At 38.2% G+C, this 22,508-nt stretch overlaps 1 protein-coding gene across 1 annotated transcript in view; it reads right to left on the bottom strand.

The window, feature by feature from the left end:
* Positions 1 to 22,508, bottom strand: part of LOC150090711 (uncharacterized) — a 257,039-nt gene that overhangs the window by 7,134 nt on the left and 227,397 nt on the right. Inside the window, exon 16 of the mRNA XM_090369985.1 lies at positions 1,354 to 1,459. Within this exon, the coding sequence (XP_090226111.1) occupies positions 1,354 to 1,459 (106 nt within the window). The remainder of the gene's footprint in view (positions 1 to 1,353; positions 1,460 to 22,508) is intronic.

Below are 22,508 nucleotides of genomic sequence, written 5' to 3'. Positions count from 1 at the left end.
TTTAAAATTGTTACCTATGCTATTTTCTGTCTTCATGTATTACATTGATTAGTCTATTGCAAGCAAGATAAGTTTCCTCTTTTCCTTGAAGTGCATATTTTGTGTAGTGATTAGTTCTATTTCAATTTTTTCCAGCAATCCATAGTAGACTTATTTATTTTCACTTAATTTAGGATGATATTGCCAGATGTTAGAACAGTTGACAGATTTAAAAAATATATATATATGTAGCCTTTAAAAAGCATTACACAGGTTGTAACAAATCCAAAGGAAATAATGACACTCTTAACTACAAGTTAGAAATGGATTTCTATTCAATCAGCACATGCAGTCAGAGAATTTTTATTTTTTTTTCTGGAAATGTATTTAATCATCACAAGTTTAATAAGATATTCTATCTTGTTTCATACAACGTAATTAACATGAAATTTATTAAATTTTTGAGATCTAAGCAATTACAATAGATACTTATACAAATCCATATGTTTAAATTTCTTCCTTGAGATTTTCAAGTGAAAGAGTTAAAACTGCAGTAAGAAAAATAAACTCCCTTGTCTTTTCTTTTTTGATACTTCCTCAAGATCTTTAACTGGAAGACTGAGAACTGTAGTAAGAAAGAGAAAGGAATCTTTCTTTTCTCTTTCTTACTACAGTTGAAGATCTTGAGGAAGAGATCGAAACATGTGGTTTTGTTTAATTATCTACATAGTAGAAATGTAACTGTAATTGTTCACATTGCAAAAATTTAATAAATGTTATTTTAATTACATGCATTGAGGTGTTCCTCTAATTTTATTTAGTATATCTCCGTGATTCAGTTATGCCCTTCAATTCTCATGTTAGAAGTAAACAATTAAACTCAGATTGAAAACCACGAGGAATCTGGTACAAAGAAGCAAGTCCCTAAGGTAGATCACTTCAGTGAAATTCAAGAGTTGGAGGAAGGCATCACAAATGTAATTACAAAAATAAGTGAGGCAGACTTGATTGTCTCTTTGCACACATACAGACATGCATGTGACCACCTGTTTGTGTGCATGTGGGCACCATTTTGACAAAAGACTTAAAACTTTTTATAAGGATTTGTATAAAATAATTTTCCCATACATTACATTTTAAATGAAGATTTTATATTGATACTTGTCATTTATAGAGATGCACAATGACTTTCTGGAGATTCTATATTACGAGTAATGTCCACACCATACATGATTATTCAGTGTTCATATGTAAAGAAAACAAACAAAAAAAAATTTTTTTTTTTTCATAAAATATAACTGAAATTGTAATATTTAAAATCCTCCAATGAAGTCAAAGGACTCAGCTGTTAAAAATAATTAAAATACTGCTTACCTTTGCATTACTTTGCTAGCATACTCATCAGTACATATAGTAGAATCACTACTCAAAGTATAAATTTTACATTTAACACTTGTGATATCTCTTAGATCCAAATCAACTGGAAAGAAAGAAAGAACAAGAATGTAAATTAACTGAAATTAAGCTCAGTATTATATTCAATTTCACTGACAGTTTTTAAGTGTGTTTATTCACACAGTTTTGCAATTTCATCAGCTTAAGCTTTTATTTCTTTCAGGTGTAAACAATTTGAAAAAGATAATGACATGTTAGCAAATGACCACACAGTAACTAGTTATTTGAAACCAGTTATTTTTGATTTTGGTAATAATCTCAGTTGCACTTTAACAATGTCAGACTAATTAATATTAAAAAATTAATTAATTGCATTTATGAACACAGTTAAAATGCAATTTCGATTATTACCAAAATCAAAAATAACTGGTTTCAAATAACTAGTTACTGTGGCCATTTGAAATCATTATCCACCATTGAACTTTCCACTTTTTCTTGGTTTTTCACCATTTGCTAACATGTCATTATCTTTTTCAAATTCTGTATCATTGAATCAATTTCCCCAACCCCTAGTACTAAATTTCAGAGAATTTCTTCAATTTCGGTTTGTGTAAGGCACATGGTATTGAAGTCACAAGTAACTTGACAGAGTAAGCTATGCTCCAATTTTCAGTTTTTAAACTTCAGGTACATACTGCCATCTATTAACTATGAGCTTTTGATATTACTACTGTATTACGAATAACAATATCAAAAGCTCACAGTTAACAGATGGCAGTATGCACTTGTAGTTTCAAAAAAATTGTACATATCCACACGTGCTGCACTGAAAAAGTGTGTGTTTGTGTGGGGGGAAATATATATATGTATGTATGTATAGACATGTCCACACAACTAAAACTGGAGTATATCCAACAGTGAGCCCACACATTAAGTGTGTGTGTGCGTGTGTGTGTGCACGTGGGTGTGCAAGCGTTATTTTAATTCCAAGATGCATACAATGATAATGAAATATTGAAATTACACTAATAAAAAAGTGAAATACTGAAATGACACTAAAATATAGTGCTGATTTGAAAAATAATATTATTGATATAATACAGTGGCAGACAAAAAAAACTGCGCCACTTGTGAATTTTGCAAATAATGTGTTTTGCACTGCATTGTGGGTTGCAGAAGTGTTCAAAATGCATTTGTTAGATGGGATATATATATATATCTCTCTGAATGAAATCCAACAAAAAAACTCCACCTGATATACTTGACTGCCATAAATATCTTCCCAAAGGGTAAAATGCATAATTAACGTAAATATGAGAAATCATGCAATTGGCAATCATGACAACCAAACATACATTTTTATTGCATTTACGTGTACAAACTGAAATGACAAATTAACATAATGGTATTATGTACTATAAATCAGCAAAATAAGTCCTCAATATTTTGTTGTTCCTCCTCGAGCTGCAATTACAGCCTTGCAATGATCTGGCATAGAGTTAACCAACCTCTGGATATACGGTTGCTCAATTTCATGGTACCACACCCTTACAATGCTCTCCAGCAGCTAAATCTTACTTGTTGGCTTCTTCTGAGCAATTTTAGACGGGATATACTGAAAATTGCTGGTACATTTTGTACCAGCAATTTTCAGTAGGGTTCAAATGTGACTGTTGCCGGGCCAGTCCAACACTGTAATGCCCGCATTTCTGAGGTATGACTGCACCTTATAAGGGAGAAAAACGAGGGAAAACATTGGTGTAAGTATGTTTTAAGCCTTGTGAGACAAGAAGACAAACTCATCATTAAATCTAAATAGCATAAAACTTACCAATTTTGCTGTGTGGCAAGGTGCTCAGTCCTGTTGAAAAATGCAGTTTTGGATGTCTGTGTGGTGATCCCTAATAACGGGTTTCAGACACTCCTCCAAGATAGCAGTGTAGGTTTCTGCATTCACCGTTCCGTTAATAAACTTATTCACCCCACCCCTTTGCTTGTTATGCATCCTCAGACCATCTGACCAGCGTGGAACTTTACAGTCGGTGTTATGCAGTCAGGATGGTATGCCTACGATTTTCGTCTTCTGACATATCGCTTCCCATCCGAGCCATGCAGGTTGAATTTCGATTCGTCAGAAAAGATGACAGTGTCCCATTGCTCTTTTGTCCATGAAACATGCGTTTTAGCCCAAGCAAGTCACTCCTTTGTTGGGTCAACAAGGGTTTCTTCTTTGGCCGATAGGCAGGCAGACCACATTCGGAAAGCTGTCTTTGGATAGTTCATGCACTTGTTTGAACACCAGAGGCCATCTCAAAGTCCAGCTTTAGATCAGGAGTACTAGCATGGTGATTACAAAGGCATAGTCATTTCAAATATCGATCTTGGGAAGGCGTCACTCCCTTATGGCCTGATCCAGGTCTTCTCTTCACATCACCAGTGTCACACTTTAATTTCAGCACCCGGGATACTGTTGACTGGTGGCAGCCTATTTTATCAGCGATAGCATGCAAAGAAAGCCCTTTCTGGGACAGAGCAACAGCTACCCTTTTGTTTCTTGGTGTCAACTGAACATATGGAGCCATGCTTACACCTCCGCAAAACAGAATACTAATGAGCATGTAGTAGTAGTAGTAGTGGCATGTGGTGCAAGAAAGCAAGTGTATGAGCTTATGCAGCATCAGCCAAAAAAAAAAAAAAAAAAAAAAAAATCACACCATTCCCTCCAAATGCCTGTCCAGTTCCTCCTTAAATTTATTCAACCTATCAACTTCCACAATGACAGATGGAAGTTTGTTCCAGCAATTAACCACCCGCTGGCTAAAGGCAAATTTCCGCAAGTCTATTCTACATCTGTCTTTTCTTAATTTGAATTTATGCCCCCTTAGGCTCGTAATCTGAACAAGTGAAAGGATCCCATCAAAATTCAGCGTGCTCAACCCATTCAAGGCCTTATACACCTCAATCAGATCACCGCGCAGGTGCCTAGTCTCCAGCCACTGCAATTTGCAGAACTTAAGCCTCTCTTGGTAAGAGGATCCCTTCATTCCCATCACCAATCTTGTTGCCCTTCTCTGTACACGCTCAAGTAAATCTACATCCTTCCTAAAATGATGCCTCCAGACCTGTATGCAGTACTCAAGGCGTGGCCTGACCATTGCCTTATACAGAGGGACAATCACCTCCTCCCTGCTAGCAAAATTCCTATATATCATTGACAAAACCCCATGACTTGCCCTGGAAGCCTGCCTGCATTGCTCAGAAAACTTCATATCTGACTGCACAATTACTCCCAGGTCTTTTTCATTTTCTACCACCTTAAGTGTAGTACCACACAGTTGGTACGTTTCTCTGGGGTTACTTCTACCCATATGCAGTACTTTGCATTTGTCAAGGTTAAACTTCAGTTGCCACTTCTTAGCCCATCTGCCCAAATTATCTAGATCCTGTTGCAGTAGCACACTGCCATTACTGTCATTAACAACCCTGCCAACCTTTGTATCATCTGCAAATTTCGACATTAAGCCTGATATACCTTCATCAATATCATTGATAAATATACATAACAACAGTGGACCTAACACCGAACCCTGTGGGACTCCACTAATAACATTAGTCCACGAAGAGCAGCACCCATTGATTACCACCCTCTGTCTTCTCTCACTTAACCATCCTTTTATCCATTGTAGCAACTTACCCTTAATACCATTCTGCTCCAATTTGTACAATAGTCTTCCATGCGCAACAGTGTCAAAAGCTATCCTGAAATCCAAATATATGATATCAAAATTATTTTTTGCAACCAGTTCCTTTGTAACCACATCATAATATCCTATCAAATTTGTCAGACAAGACTTTCCCTTAACAAACCCATGCTGTGTATGAATTATTGCTGCACTCTTGTCTATATGATCCTGCAATGCATCTTTAACCAGTGACTCCATTATTTTACCCGGAACAGAAGTTAAACTAACTGGTCTGTAATTACTCGTGTCACCCTTCGATCCCCCTTTGTGAATTGGGGATACATTTGCACATCTCCAGTCCATGGGAACCTCCCCTGAGTCCAAGGATGCTCTCATAATTATGGCTAAGGGTTTGCTTAGTTGCTTTGCCGCCTCCTTTAATATAACTGGATAGATCCCATCCACCCCAGGTGATTTTCTTATGTTTAACTTCAACAATTTCTCCTCCACTTTGCTTTCAGTTATTACAAAATCATTAAGTATCCTGCTACAATTTGATAACCTTCTGCCATTTTCAAACCTTAATAATTCCTCCTGTGTGAATGTAGATGCAAAATACTCATTCAGTTTGTTTGCTATCTGAGCAGGATCATCAACACTCGAACCATCGATGTCAAGTGGACCAATCAGATTCGTCCCCTTCCTTTTAGAGTTTATATAAGTAAAGAAATCCTTGCTGTTTTTCTTAGCATCTTTTGCCAAGGATTTCTCGTAATCTGCCTTCGCCTGCCTAACCTCCTTTGTGACCTGATTACAGACTAGCTTATATCTGCCATAGCTTCTGAGCCGCTTGATCATTTATATACATCCCATGCATTTTTCTTCTCTGTTACGAGTCTCATTAGTTCATTAGATAACCATTTAGGCCTAAACCTTGAACAATATTTCTTAATAGGTATGAAACTTTTAGTAGCATCCACAATGTGTCTTGAATGCTTCCCACTTAGAATTTACTGTTGGTAACATTGTCAGTTTATCCCACTGTACAGAATTTAAAACCTGTCGGAGACCAATGTAATCACCATTTACGGAAGCAAAACCTTTACGGAAGCAAAAACCTTTTCCTTTACCCCTGATGGTAATTAAATCTTTAAGTAAATCCCACATCAGTACACTGTGATCACTGCCACCTAGTGGTTCTTTTATCTGCAAATTCCTAATATATGAATGATCACTGCTGATAACCAGATCAAGAGTATTACTTTCTCTGGTTGCCTCTCGAACATGCTGCTGCAGAAAACAATCATCCAAAAAATCCACAAAAGTCTGACTAGTGTGTGAGTGACCACCCACAAGTTCCAGTCAATATCTGGGAAGTTAAAATCCCTCATTATAAGACATATCGATTTACTAGCCCACTCTATTTCTCTGTACAATTGTTCATTGTACTCATTCGAGTCATTAGGCCTATAACACACCCCTACTCTTATTTTTGCTTTCGCAGTGCTTCTGTCACACCAAACTGACTCAACAGTGCACTGTTCATCTATATCAACTGGATGCACTTCTTTTGATTTTATGTTTTTCTTAATTAACAGCATAACACCTCCTCCCTTTCTATCCTGTCTATCCTTTCTGTACACATTGTACTCCCCAAATTCCGGTTCAGCATTCCTTATATCTGTGTGACAGCACGTTTCTGCTATCCCAACAATATCCGCCTTTGATGTCTTGACCAACACTTCAAATTCATGAAATTTATTTACTATACTTCTAGCATTGGTATACATGCAAGCATACATGCTCCTACTCCTATTCCTAGTTATCCTAACACATCCCATATACCCACCTATTTCAGGATGACTGCCATCCGTCCCTGAAACCCCCAACACCCCACGCTCCAGGTCGCTACTTATTCTAATAGAAGTTGTGCAAGAATCACCTTCACCTCTGCCTACGGATACTGTTAAACTATTAGTCCTTGTATCCCCCAAGCTATCATTTTTCTGACCCACCTAACACTGCCTCGATAGCATCAGCAAATATTCTTGCACCCTTTGTATTTAAGTGTATCCCATCCCTATAGAAGTAGTCTCTCCTGTTAACAAGTACAGTCCAGGCTGAAAAAAATTCTACCCCTTGAGCCTTCCAAGGCTCAAGGGGTAGAAGGCTCAAGGGTATACCCTTCCAACGCCGTATTTATAGAAACGGTTGACGCAATACCTTGCAATCTGTCTCACGCAATAGAAGCATTATCTGATGCAATACCTTTGCTTTGCGACAAACAAAACGACTAATCAAACAATACTTTTTTCCGTTTCACTACAAATGTTACTTTTTTTTTTCTAAAGTGATGCTGTTTTTTCGTCCGATCCTGTATATAGTACTAATTCTACTGCTTTGCAATCACAGATGTAATATTGTTATTATATCTATGATTCATTCAAAAATGTGGAAAATGTACAGGATGTAATATTAAATTCCTTTGTCATAATTCAAACAAATGCTACCATAATTGTATTTACAATTTAGGGCTACACCATGCCAATCATAATTTTTCAATTTTTTTTTTTTTTAAAACCAGTATAGGCATAGGTGGACTCTGAAAGTAATTTATCATGTTGAATTTTTTATGAAGACTATTTCAATCAAACAAGACTAACAGAGCATAACCATACTTTCCGGTATATAAGATGCACTTTTTCACCCCATAATTAGTCCTAAAATCAAGATGTGTCTTATACACGGAGTACTGAGAGCGGTTTTTTAATCTTGGAGTTTTCATTAACACTATTAACAAGTATAAGGTGAGTGACATGGACCCTGAAAGGTAGTGTAAGCAGGTTATGTATCTTCTGTACTGTAGTGTGAAATAGTTACACTGTTATTTGTGTGTTTTGATTTTCGTTCTATTAACAATGTCAATACTGTAAGTAGTAATTGTTATTTTTAGGTGGTTTGCATTGTAACTTTATTTTTAAGAAAATGGAAACCTTATTTTTTTTTATTCACAGATAACGACCAAGTTAAATAAGAACAAGAGGATTTCTTATACCGTGGACTATAAGTTGCTTGTAGTAGCTTACGTGGAGATACATGGCAATAGAGCAGCTTCACATCAGTTTGGGCCCCCACCAACCAAAAAAATTATTAGAATTAGGCATCAGCAAAAAGATATTTTTACTTCAATAAACAAGGTGAAAAGATGTCTATGAGGCAAAGAGGCCAGCAGTAGAAGAAGTAATTTTGGATTAGGTTTTAAACCACTGTAAAAATGGAATAGCAATATCTATTAAGATGATACAGATAGAAGCCCAGAAATTTGCCCACGGTATCTTAGACTTCAAAGGTGGACCATCTTGGTGCTACTGTTTTATGAAGAGAAACAGGCTTTTCTACGAGGACTCAAAGTTGGCTCAAAAAGCTAATATGGATGAAACATCAATAACCTTTGACATAAAATAGTGAACTGTAAAGGTGAATTTGCATAAAAACTAGTGGGCATGAAAAAACTAGATTCACAGTTGTGTTGTGATGTTGCACCAACGGAACAAAACTGCCACCCTTTCTAATATTTAAGAGAAAAACAACACTTGGAATAGCAAAAAAAAAAAAAAAACCCACTTCCACTTCACTCCTCTGTTCGTTCGAAATACCTGTCCAGCTGAGCCTTAAACTTATTTAGGCTATCAACTTCCATGATAAAGGATGGAAGTCTGTTCCACCAACCAACCACCCGCTGGCTAAAGGCAAATTTCCGCACGTCTATCCTACATCTGTCTTTCCTCAATTTGAATTTATGCCCTCTCAGGTGATTATTCTGAGCAAGAGGAAGAATTCCATCAGCATTGAGCATGCTCAAACCATTCACGGCTTTATACACCTCTACCAGATCACCTCGCTGGTGCCTAGTCTCCAGACACTATAATTTGTAAAACTTAAGCCTTTATTCGTAAGAGCACCATTTTGTTCCATTCACTAATCTTGTTGCCCTTCTCTGTACTCGTTCCAGCAGCTCTACATCCTTCTTGATATGAGGCCTCCAGACCTGTATACAGTACTCTAGGTGTGGCCTGACAATTGCCTTATACAAGGGAATAATCACCTCCTTATCCCTGCTAGAAAAATTCCTATATATCATCGACAATACACCATGAGCTACTCTTGCAGCCCGTCTGCACTGCTCAGAGAACTTCATATCTGCCTGCACAACCACCCACTGTCATTCTCTACCATCAGTGTAGTACCACAGAGTTGATACGTTGCTCTGGGGTTGCTGTTTCCCATATGTAGTACTTTACATTTGTCAATGTTAAACTTCATTTGCCACCTCTCAGCCCATCTGCTCAACCTTTCCAGATCCTGTTGCAGCAGCATAGTGTCAGTAGTGTCCTTGACAACCCTGCCAACCTTTGTATCGTCTGCAAACTTGGACATTAAGCCTGATATACCATCATCAATATCATTTATAAATACAGAAAACAATAATGGACCCAACACTGAACCCTGAGGGACTCCACTAATAACATTAGTCCACAATGAGCAGTGTCCACTGTTTACCACTCTCTGTCTTCTCCACCTCAACCACCCCCTTATCCATAGCAGCAATTTGCCTCCAATGCCACACTGCTCCAATTTGTGCAGCAATCTTCCATGTGCAACACTATCAAAAGCCTTTCTAAGATCCAAGTATATAATATCAAAGTTATTCCCTGTATCCAGTTCTTTTGTGACTGCATCATAGTATCCAATCAAATTGGTCAGATTTGTCATTGGTCTTGTCTAGATGATCCTGCAGTGCTTCTTTAACCAGTGCCTCCATTAATTTTCCTGGAACAGAAGTTAAGCTCACAGGTCTATAATTACTTGTGTCAACCTTTGATCCTCCTTTGTGAATTGGGGTCACATTTGCACACCTCCAGTCTGTGGGAACCTCCCCTGAGTCCAAGGAAGCTCTCATAATTATGGCTAAGGATTTGCTTATTTCCTTTGCTACCTCCTTTAATATAACTGGATAGATCCCAAACACCCCAGGTGCCTTTTTTGTGTTTATCTTCAACAATTTCTCCTCCACTTTACTCTCAGTTATTACAAGATTCTCTAGCTTACTGCCAGAGTTGAATACACCTCTGGCATTCTCCTCGCTGAATAACTCCTCGTGTGAATGTCGATACAAAATATTCATTTAGTTTGTTAGCTACCTGAGCAGGATCATCAATAGTTGACCCATCGATATGAGGCACCTCCGTAGCCAGGTGGGAAGGAGCAGCAGTGCGTAGCACACGCTTCTTGATTAGACCGGGGTTCGAGCCCGTCACCACCAAATACAGAGGATGCGGAAAGGTCAGGGAATGACCACTGCATATCCTGGAGCAATATGGCCTTAGTTGCTAATGCTCCTAAAAACAAAAATAACTAACAATAACAAACCCATCGATATCAAGTGGACCAATCTGATTCATCCACTTCCTTCTAGAGTTTACATAAGTAAAGAACTCTTTGCTGTTTTTCTTTGCATCCCTTGCCAAAGATTTCTCGTAATCTGCCTTCGCCTGCCTAACCTCCTTTGTAACTTGGTTACAGATCAACTTGTATCTATCATAGGCTTCTGTGTCACGGATTAATTTGTATGTATCCCATTCATTTTTCTTCTCTGCCATATGTCTCATTAGTTCATCTTACATCCATTTAGGCCTAAACCTTGAACAATATTTCTTAATTGGTATGTAAAGCCTAGTAGCTTCCAAGATAAGTTCTTTGAATGCTTCCCATTTTGAATTTGCTGTTGGTAATATCATCAGTTTTTCCCACTGTATAGAATTTAAATACTGTCTAAGTCCGTCGTAGTCACCTTTACAAAAGCAATAACCCTTCCCTTTACCCCTAATTGTAGTTACCTCTTTGAGTAAATCCCACTTCAGCACATTGTGATCACTGCTACCTAGTGGTTCATTTATCTGCAGATTCTTAATGCATGAAGAATCACTACTGATAATCAAAAAAATCAAGAGTATTACTCCCTCTAGTTGCCTCCCGAACATGCTGATGTAGAAAACATTCAATAAATCCACAAAAGCCTTGCTAGTGTGAGTGACCAGCCCCCAAATTCCAGTCAATATCTGGAAAATTAAAATCCCCCATTATAAGACTCTCTGATTTACTGGCCCACTCTATTTCCCCGTACAGTTTTTTATTATACTCATCAGAGTCATTAGGCCTATAGCACACTCCTACTCTCAATTTTGATCTTCCGATGCTTATGTCACACCAAATTGGCTCAACACTGCACTGTCCAGCGATGTCGACTGGCTTCACTTCCTTGGATTTTATGTGTTTCTTAACTAATAGCATAACCCCCCCTCCCTTCCTATCCTGTCTTTCCTTTCTGTAGACGTTATGCTCCCCAAATTCCAGTTCTGCATTCCTTATATCTGTGTGACACCACGTCTCTGATATCCCAACAATATCTGCCTTTGATATTTTGAGCAACACCTTAAATTCATCAAATTTATTTACTAAACTCCTAGCATTGGTGTACACGCAAGTATACATGCACCTGTTTCTATTCTTAGCTACCCTAACACAACCCATATGTTTACTTGTACCGCAATGACTCCCAGCAGTCTCTGAAATATCCTGCATCTTGTTTTTCAGGCTTCTGCTCATTCCAATAGAAGCAGTGCAAGAATCTCTTTCACCTCTGCCTGTGGCTACTGTTAATCTATTAGTCTTTGTCTCCCCCCCCAAGCTAGCAGTTTTTCGACCCACCTAACACTGCCTTGATAGCATCAGCAAATATTCTTGCACCCTTTCTATTTAAGTGTATCCCATCCCTGTAGAAGCAGTCTCTCCTGTTAACAAGTACAGGTACAGTACAGGCTGAAAAAAATTCTACCCCTTGAGCCTTGCACAATCTTTCCAGGGCCGAATTGATCGACAAGGCTCTTATCATATACTCCCTCCTATCGTGTCTGGGCAGAATTGCAGACACTTTCAAATTCAACCCTAATTCACGGCTTTTTTTTCAACAGTGACCTGTTCTTCTTAAGTAATTCTGCCGGTCTCCTACCCTTGATATCATTAGTGTCAACGTGTACAACTATATCACCTTTTGTGCCCTTAAAAGATGATATCTGCTCTACAACGTCATCAACCTTTGCCCGTGGCAGACATACCCTGATCCTGTTCCACCTATCCTTTTTACAAAGCAAGTTCCCCATTTCCCTGACAATAGAGTCACCAACAACTACTAGTTCCTGTGGGACCAGTGCATTCTGCCTTGGGGGTTGCAGCTGTGTTGCGTGATGACCAAGTGCATGCTCTGGCATTGATGTGGGTAGCTGAGAGCTTGATGGGCCCCTCAATTTAGTTCCTTTGAGGGCATCCACCCTGTCCTTCAAGCTCTCATATAGGCCCATAACAACGCTGAGTTGTTGCCTGATTTCGATACACTCCTTGCATCGCGCGCGCACACAAAGACATCTCCCATGGCAATATCATGTCCCGTACCTGAATGCTCCACAAACATCATGCAAGCAGTGCATTTTAAAAGGCTGTGATTCAGAAGGCAACTGCCCCCCCTCAGTTCTCCTCTGTGTCACAGTACTTCCATTAGCTTGAGCCTTTTGCTTTGCTGCTCTGGTCTGAGTCATGATTTCTATTAATTTTAATAAAATTTCAATTTCAGTTCAAAATGATAACCCTAAACTTGTATCTCAACACAGTTATAACGGTATATATATTTTTCAGTGTCAAGTATTAATTATCTACGAGTTCCCTTTACATAATTTCTGTATCAGTTATGTATTAATTAATTATGTTACTTTTGTAATCTAAGTCGTTATATGTATTTAGTTAAAAGTACAATTTAATTGACAACGAAGTTCAACAAGTTTAATAGATTCTACTGATCAACTGACAATATTATAACCTATACTATATTAACGCTATCTAGTTCGGTATATAACGTATCGTATGACAAAGGCAGCAAGTTACGAATGGTAAATCTACAGACACTTAAGTATTAATTAACTTTCAAATCTTGCTGTCTCAATTCAGAATAAACTAATGATCCTTAATAGGTCTATAAGCTACAGAAAATAATTTGATGTAAAAAATATTCAATAAAGTGGCTAAATATGGCTAAAAAACTTGTCGTTCAGCGGAGTTGCAACTTGTAACACGTGGATTTGATACCCTTACTGATACTTTTATGCAATTACACGGCCGAGTAAAGAATAAATACACCACATTAATCAGAAAATCACAAAATAATGCTATACTACTAAATTTAAATCATAAGTTTCAGAAAGACAATATTTTCAAATCAATAAATAAGAAAAATCCACTTAGCGGCTTTGAACACACCTGGCTCCTACTAGCCTCGTCAGCAGACGAGGCTTTGATGAATAATTCTACACATGCATGAAAATGGATGGATAGACGAAGGTGGAATGAAGAAATGGATAGAAAAGGTGCAGAACTGAAGAAGCGGAGTATTGATGAAAGAAAAATCACTTTCGGTTAGATCACTTAAAATCTCACATCACAGATTTAATTTTAAAAAAATTTAAAGAAGCCAACACAGGATTGGCTGTAATTCCAGGAGGCCCAACTTCTCAGCTTCAACCACTTGTTATATCTCTCAACAAACCCTTTAAAACATACATGAGAGAAGAGTGGAACCATTTGATGATAAACACAAAGCCATGAATATACACCCAATGGAGCTCTGAAACGGCAAAGTATTGCACAGGTGTGTCAGCAGGTTAAGGATTCCTGGGCCAAAGTAAAGAAGGAAATAGTACAGAACTCTTTTAAAAAGCGTCGAATCAGCAATTCATTAGATGGAACTGAAGACAACTTTTTGTATGAACATTCATGGAACAGAACTGCCACCCTTTCTAATATTTAAGAGAAAAACACTTATAAAAGAAAAAACACCACTCGGAATAATTCTACACACGCATGATAATGGATGAATGGATGAAGGTGGAATGACGAAATGGATAGAAAAGGTGTGGAACTGAAAAGCAGAGTATTGATGGGGGGGAAAAATCACTTTTGGTGTTATATCATTTAAAATCTCACATTGCAGATTTCATTTAAAATTTTTTTAAAGAAGCCAACACAGAATTGACTGTAATTCCAGGAAGCCTGACTTCTCAGCTTCAACCACTTGATATATCTCTCAACAAACCCTTTAAAACATACATGAGAGAAGAGTGGAACCATTGGATGATAAACACAGAAAGCCACCCAACAGAGCACTGAAACAGCCAAGTATTACAAAGGTGCGTCAGTGGGTTAAGGACTCCTGGGATAAAATAAAGAAGGAAATAGTACAGAACTCTGTTAAAAAGTGTGGAATCAGCAATTCGTTAGATAGTACTGAAGATAATTTTCGGTATGAACATTCGGATGATGAAGATGAAGAACAGGATGACAGTGAAATTAATTTTGGTAGTAAGAATTATAGTGAAGGTGACCATTCTGGATTTTAATTGATAATGGCTCTTGGATTCAATTTTACATTATTAAAATTCTTATAGTTGTAATTCTTAAATGTTTAAATATAGTAATATGAAAAAAGAAATTGGGATTTATTTATTTCCACATTTATTATTAAAAATTCGAGGTGTATTTTATACACCAGAAAATACGGTAATTATAATATAAGTTGGCTGGCACATAGGAATATGGTGTACAAAGAAAGTGCATTCACCTAGGAATTTCACATTTCTAACCCATTTTCACAATGTTATGTTATATTAATGACTAGCATCACAAATAGAAATATAAACAAAAGATATTTATTAATGGTGCTCTCAAAATATTCCAAAATGAGCATTTGCAACCTTTATACAACAGTTTTGCTAAACACGACAATTATGGCTGAAATGTTATCAGAAGCCCTCAAGTTGCTTCAGTTTATCATTTTAAATGGAAAACAAAATGAAAAGTTCACCAGGTGCAAACTAATATTTAGTTGAACTGCCTCTGGCCCTGATGCCTACAGGTAGTACATAAACAGAAAAAAGCTAAATATTTGCATCGACAAGATAAATTTCTGAAGATAATCAACTGATAGTTCGTGGTTCCAAACACGAATTATGGCTTCCTGAAGTTCATGAAGGGTCTTTGGTTTCTTTCAGGCAACTGCAAATTCCATACGATGCCAACAGTTCTCTATAGGATTCAGGTCAGGCAGAGATATTTCCTGGCCAGCTAAGAGTTGTAATGGACCGTTCTTCCAACCATTTTTTAGCATTAGCATTAGTAGAGGCATTTGATGCAAGAAAGCAAGCTTATGCAGCATCAGCCAAAAAAAAAAAAAAAAAACCCACTTCCACTTCACCCCTCTGTTCGTTCAAAATACCTGTCCAGCTGAGCCTTAAACTTATTTAGGCTATCAACCTCCACCACAAGGGATGGAAGTCTGTTCCACCAACCAACCACCCGCTGGCTAAAGGTAAATTTCCGCACGTCTATTCTACATCTGTTTTTCCTCAATTTGAATTTATGCCCTCTCAGGCGATTTTTCTGAGCTAGAGGAAGAATCCCATCAGCATTGAGCATGCTTAAACCATTCAAGGCTTTATACACCTCTATCAGATCACCTCGCTGGTGCCTAGTCTCCAGACACTGTAATTTGCAAAACTTAAGCCTTTCTTCGTAAGAGCACCCCTTTGTTCCATTCACTAATCTTGTTGCCCTTCTCTGTACTCGTTCCAGCAGCTCTACATCCTTCTTGAAATGAGGCCTCCAGACCTGTATACAGTACTCTAGGTGTGGCCTGACCATTGCCTTATACAATGGAATAATCACCTCCTTATCCATGCTAGAAAAATTCCTGTATATCATTGACAATACTCCATGAGCTACTCTTGCAGCCCATCTGCACTGCTCAGAGAACTTCATATCTGCCTGCACAACCACCCCCAAGTCCCTTTCATTCTCTACCACTGTCAGTGTAGTACCACAGAGTTGATACGTTGCTCTGGGGTTGCTGTTTCCTATGTGTAGTACTTTACATTTGTCAATGTTAAACTTCATTTGCCACCTCTCAGCCCATCTGCTCAACCTTTCCAGATCCTGTTGCAGCAGCATAGTGTCAGTAGTGTCCTTGACAACCCTGCCAACCTTTGTATCATCTGCAAACTTGGACATTAAGCTTGATATACCATCATCAATATCATTTATAAATACAGAAAACAATAATGGACCCAACACTGAGCCCTGAGGGACTCCACTAATAACATTAGTCCACGATGAGCAGTGTCCATTGATTACCACTCTCTGTCTTCTCTCCCTCAACCATCCCTTTATCCATAGCAGCAATTTGCCTCCAATGTCACACTGCTCCAATTTGTGTAGTAGTCTTCCATGTGCAACAGTATCAAAAGCCTTTCTAAGATCCAAGTATATAATATCAAAGTTATTCCCTGCATCCAGTACTTTTGTGACTGCATCATAGTATCCAATCAAGTTGGTCAGGCAAGACTTCCCCTTAACAAAACCATGCTGTGTCTTAGCTATAACTGAAGTCTTGTCTAAATGATCCTGCAGTGCTTCTTTAACCAGTGCCTCCATTAAGTTTCCTGGAACAGAAGTTAAGCTCACAGGTCTATAATTACTTGTGTCAGCCTTTGATCCTCCTTTGCGAATTGGGGTCACATTTGCACATTTCCAGTCTATGGGTACCTCCCCTGAGTCCAAGGAAGCTCTCATAATTATGGCTAAGGGTTTGCTTACTTCCTTTGCTGCCTCCTTTAATATAACTGGATAGATCCCATCCACCCCGGGTGCCTTTCTTGTGTTTATCTTCAACAGTTTCTCCTCCACTTTACTCCCAGTTATTTCAAGATTCTATAGCTTACTGCTAGAGTTGAATACACCTCTGGCATTCCCCTTGCTGAATAACTCTTCATGTGTGAATGTCGATGCAAAATATTCATTTAGTTTGTTAGCTACCTGAGCAGGATCATCAACAGTTGACCCATCAATATCAAATGGACCAATCTGATTCATCCCCTTCCTTCTCGAGTTTACATAAGTAAAGAACTCTTTGCTGTTTTTCTTTGCATCCCTTGCCAAGGATTTCTCGTAATCTGCCTTCGCCTGCCTAACCTCCTTTGTAACTTGGTTGCATATCAACTTGTATCTATCATAGGCTTCTGTGTCATGTGTTAATTTGTAAGTATCCCATGCATTTTTCTTCTCTGCCATATGCCTCATTAGTTCATCTGACATCCATTTTGGCCTAAACCTTGAACAATATTTCTTAGTTGGTATGTAAAGCCTAGTAGCTTCCAAGATAAGTTCTTTGAATGCTTCCCATTTTGAATTTGCTGTTGGTAACATCATCAGTTGGTCCCACTGTATAGAATTTAAATACTGTCTAAGTCCGTCGTAGTCACCTTTACAAAAGCAATAACCCTTCCCTTGACCCCTAATGGTAGTTACCTCTTTGAGTAAATCCCACTTCAGCACACTGTGATCACTGCCACCTAGTGGTTCATTTATCTGCAGATTCTTAATGCATGAAGAATCACTGCTGATAATCAAATCAAGAGTATTACTCCCTCTAGATAACTAAGAGTATTACTCCCGAACATGCTGATGTAGAAAACAATCATCCAATAAATCCACAAAAGCCCTGCTAGTGTGTGAGTAACCAGGCCCCAAATTCCAGTCAATATCTGGGAAATTAAAATCTCCCATTATAAGACTCTCTGATTTACTGGCCCACTCTATTTCCCTGTACAGTTCCTTATTATACTCATCAGAGTCATTAGGCCTATAGCACACTCCTACTCTCAATTTTGATCTCCCAATGCTTATGTCACACCAAACTGACTCAACACTGCACTGTCCAGCGATGTCGACTGGCTTCACTTCCTTGGTTTTTATGTGTTTCTTAACTAATAGCATAACCCCTCCCCCCTTCCTATCCTGTCTATCCTTTCTGTAGACGTTGTACTCCCCAAATTGCAGTTCTGCATCTCTTATATCTGTGTGACACCACGTCTCTGATATCCCAATAATATCTGCCTTTGATGTTTTGAGCAATACCTCAAATTCATCAAATTTATTTACTAAACTCCTAGCATTGGTGTACACGCAAGTACACCTGCACCTGTTTCTATTCTTAGCTACCCTAACACAACCCATGTGTTTACTTGTACCGCAATGGCTCGCAGCAGGCTCTGAAATACCATGCATCTTGTTTTTCAGGCTTCTGCTCATTCTAATAGAAGCAGTGCAAGAATCTCTTTCACCTCTGCCAGTGGCTACTGTCAATCTATTGGTCTTTGTCTCCCCCCAAGCTAGCAGTTTTCCGACACACCTAACACTGCCTCGATAGCATCAGCAAATATTCTTGCACCCTTTCTATTTAAGTGTATCCCATCCCTGTAGAAGCAATCTCTCCTGTTAACAAGTACAGTCCAGGCTGAAAAAAATTCTACCCCTTGAGCCTTGCACAATCTTTCCAGGGCCGAATTGATCGACAAGGCTCTCATCATATACTCCCTCCTATCGTGTCTGGGCAGAATTGCAGACACTTTCAAATTCAACCCTAATTCTCGGCTTTTGTTCAACAGTGACCTGTACTTGTGAAGTAATTCTGCCGGTCTCCTACTCTTAATATTATTAGTGCCAACGTGTACAACTATATCACCTTTTGTGCCCTTAAAAGATGATATTCGCTCTACAACGTCATCAACCTTTGCCCCTGGCAGACATACCCTGTTCCTGTTCCACCTATCTTTTTTACAAAGCATGTTCCCCGTTTCCCTGACAATAGAGTCACCAACAACTACTAGTTCCTTCGAGACCAGCGCATTCTGCCTTGGGGGTTGTTTCTGTGTCACGCGATGCCCAAGTGCAAGCTCTGGCGTTGATGTGGGCAGCTGAGAGCTTGATGGGCCCCTCAATTTAGTTTCTTCGAGGGCATCCACCCTGTCCTTCAAGCTCTCATATAGGCCCACAAGAACGCCGAGTTGTTGCCTGATATCGATACACTCCTTGCATCGCGCACACACAAAGACATCCCCCTTGGCAGTATCATGTCCCGTACCCGATTGCTCTGCAAACATCAAGCAAACAGTGCATTTTATAAGGCTGTGGGTCAGAGGACAACTGCCCCCCTCAGTTCTGCTCTGAGCCACAGCACTTCCATTAGCTTGAGCCTTTTGCTTTGCTGCTCTGGTCTGAGTCATGATTCTATTAATTTATTAATTAATTATAATTAATTATGTTATGTTATTAATTATGTTAAATATAATTAATTATATTACGTTTGTAATCTAAGTCGTTATATGTATTTATTTAAACGTACAATATAACTGCTAACGAAGTTCAACTAACGCTATCTAGTAGGTATATAACTATCGTATCACAAAGGCGGGAAAATTACGAACGGTAGCGGAGTTGAAACACGTTTAAACCTTTACCGATACTTTTATGCAATTACAAGGCCGAGTAAAGAATAAATACACCAAATTAATCAGAAAATCACAAAATAATGTTATACTACTAAATTTAAATCAAAAGTTTTAGAAAAACAATAATTTTAAATCAATAAATAAGAAAAATCCACTTAGCGGCTTTGAACACGACCGTCTCTAGTAGCCTCGTCAGCAGAAATGAAGCTAAAGTAACTACAGAAATGTGTACTTACACTTTTCGCCTGATGAGAAGGAGCACAGTTATCCTGAGAGATGCAGTTACTTGGCAGGTTGAAATGATCTCTAATGGTTGGCAGCAATTTGCCTTCCAATATAGCCAGGTATCCATTGGCATTTATGGAACCTTTTATAAACTGCAGATGATATGAAATGCAACCCCATACAGTCTGGATGGTATTCTTCACCATGTCAGGTATCCATTGGCATTTATGGAACCTTTTATAAACTGCAGATGATACGAAATGCAACCCCATACAGTCTGGATGGTATTCTTCACCACATCTATAGTGAATCGTTTGTCTCCCATCAGAGCCATGCAGGTTGAATTTCTTCTCATCTGAGAAAAGTTATTTTCTCTCTATAAGCTTTACGGTTTTAAGGCATAAGCGCTTCAAAACACGGTCCTGTTTTGGCGTAGAGACTCGTTTGCGTCTGGTTCCTTTTTTCCTATCAGCAGAACCAGTATTCTTGAGTTTGGGAAAAAATCTACTCACTGTTGACTGATTACAAGATGCTCTATAAGCAATATGATGGGAAGAACATCCTTCCTCATGTAAAGCATCAATAGCACTTTGTGGCATCAACTGCACATAACTCGCCATCCTGACACAAGCAAGGAATGACTGCAACTCTTGCAGAGCGTGCTTATACAGCTGAAAGTAACAGATGATGCAATATTACATCATGACCAACGTGTGTCAATCTTATCTGATGCAATCTGTAAGAAATATTGCCATATACTTATGTTATTCAGACAACAATTACAATTTTAAGGGGTGATGCACTTTCTTTGAACACCAGTGTATATATATTTTTTTTTATAGTGAAAATTTTGTTAAACAGCATTCAGTTACGTCATGACCAACGTGTGTCAATCTTATCTGATGCAATCTGTAAGAAATATTGCCATATACTTATGTTATTCAGACAACAATTACAATTTTAAGGGGTGATGCACTTTCTTTGAACACCAGTGTATATATATATTTTTTTACAGTGAAAATTTTGTTAAACAGCATTCAGTGTACTGGAATTTTACTGTATATACAACTTCCAAACAGTTATGGATCAAAGGATATTGTCTTAGGAAATAACTTATATTCATGGTACTGTTAAATTTTCAGTTGCTAGTATTTTAAAGTTCAGGTGGATACTTTTATGTTTCGGTACAATGAGAGATCAGTGCACTGTCTCAGTGTTCCTATTGACTAGAAATTCAATTATAAATTTATTTAAAATTGAATTTCTAGTTATTTTTGTTAAATTTTAATTCATTATAGCTTTAAATAATCAGCCAGAGGATGACATCGTTGCTGTTAGTATTATGGCAAATAATTTTAACCATAAGAAAAATGAAAATTTTTTTACATGTAATTTATAGTAAGCATACTTATTAATACTTATTTTTTGAACAGCCATTATTTGCATTCTAAAAGCGAAACCCATACATTAAGTAATTAACATTTTCAACATCTTATGTCATTTGTGCACTAGAATAATTGTTGGAAATGTTTATATGTATTTGGACACCTCTCTGTGAATTCTGTGTATGTGCTAGAAGCCTTCTGACACATGCGCTGGCTCAGACATACCAGTATACAGTTCATACATCTGGCTGTGAAACCAGTATTTTAAAGTATGGGTGGTAGACTGGAACTTGCAGACTTGTGGGATGATGGTTGGATGCCATATCAGCAACCTTTCTTTCTGACAAGGTGCAGTTATACACAACTTTTCAGAACCTTTCAAACTCCAATGTGGCAGATATTAGCATTAGTAGAGGCACATGATGTAAGAAAGCAAGCTTATATAGCATCAGCCAAAAAAAAAAAAAAAAAAACTAACACCTCCCATTTCACCCATCCATTCACTCCAAATGTTTGTCTAATTCTACCTTGAACTTATTTAAGTTGTTGACCTCCACTAAAACAGATGGAAGTCTGTTCAACTATCAACGACCGGCTGGCTAAAGTCGAATTGCTGCACATCTATTCTACAATTGTCTTTCCTCAATATGAATTTATGTCCCCTCAGGTGAGTAATCTGGGCAAGAGGAAGAATCCTATTAGCACTGAGCTTGCTCAAACCATTCAAGGCCTTGTACACCTCAATTAGATCACCTTGCAGATGCCTAGTTCCCAGAAGCTGCAATTTGCAGAACTTAAGCCTTTCTTGGTAATAACGCCAACCCTTTGTTCCATTCACCAATCTCGTTGCCCTTCTCTGTACTCGTTCCAGCAGCTCTACATCTTTCCTAAAATGAGACCTACATACCTGTATGCAGTACTCAAGGTGTGGCCTTACCATTGCCTTATACAAGGGGACAATCACCTCCTTATCCCTGCTAGCAAAATTCCTGCATATTTGACAAGACACCAAGAGCTACTCTTGCAGCCTGTCTGCACTGCTCAGAACATTTCATATCTGACTGCACAATTATCCTCAGGTCCTTTTCATTCTCCACTACCCTAAGTGTAGTACCACCCAGTTGATACGTTATTCTGGGGTTAATGCTACTCATATGCAGTACTTTACATTTGTCAACGTTAAATTTCAGTTGCCATCTCTCCATCTGTTCAACTTTTCGAGATCCTGTTGCAGTAGTGTACTATCATTACTGTCATTAACAACCTTACTAATCTTTGTATTATCTGCAAACTTGAGAGCCTTGTCAATCAATTCGGCCCTGGAAAGATTGTGCAAGGCTCAAGGGGTAGAATTTTTTTTCAGCCTGGATTGTACTTGTTAACAGGAGAGATTG

This window comes from Mastigoproctus giganteus, chromosome 1 (genome assembly GCF_048544385.1).
Source record: "Mastigoproctus giganteus isolate SK-2022 chromosome 1, ASM4854438v1, whole genome shotgun sequence".
In the NCBI taxonomy this organism is placed as follows: Eukaryota; Metazoa; Arthropoda; class Arachnida; order Uropygi; family Thelyphonidae; genus Mastigoproctus; species Mastigoproctus giganteus.
This window is presented reverse-complemented; position numbering and strand designations above follow the sequence as displayed.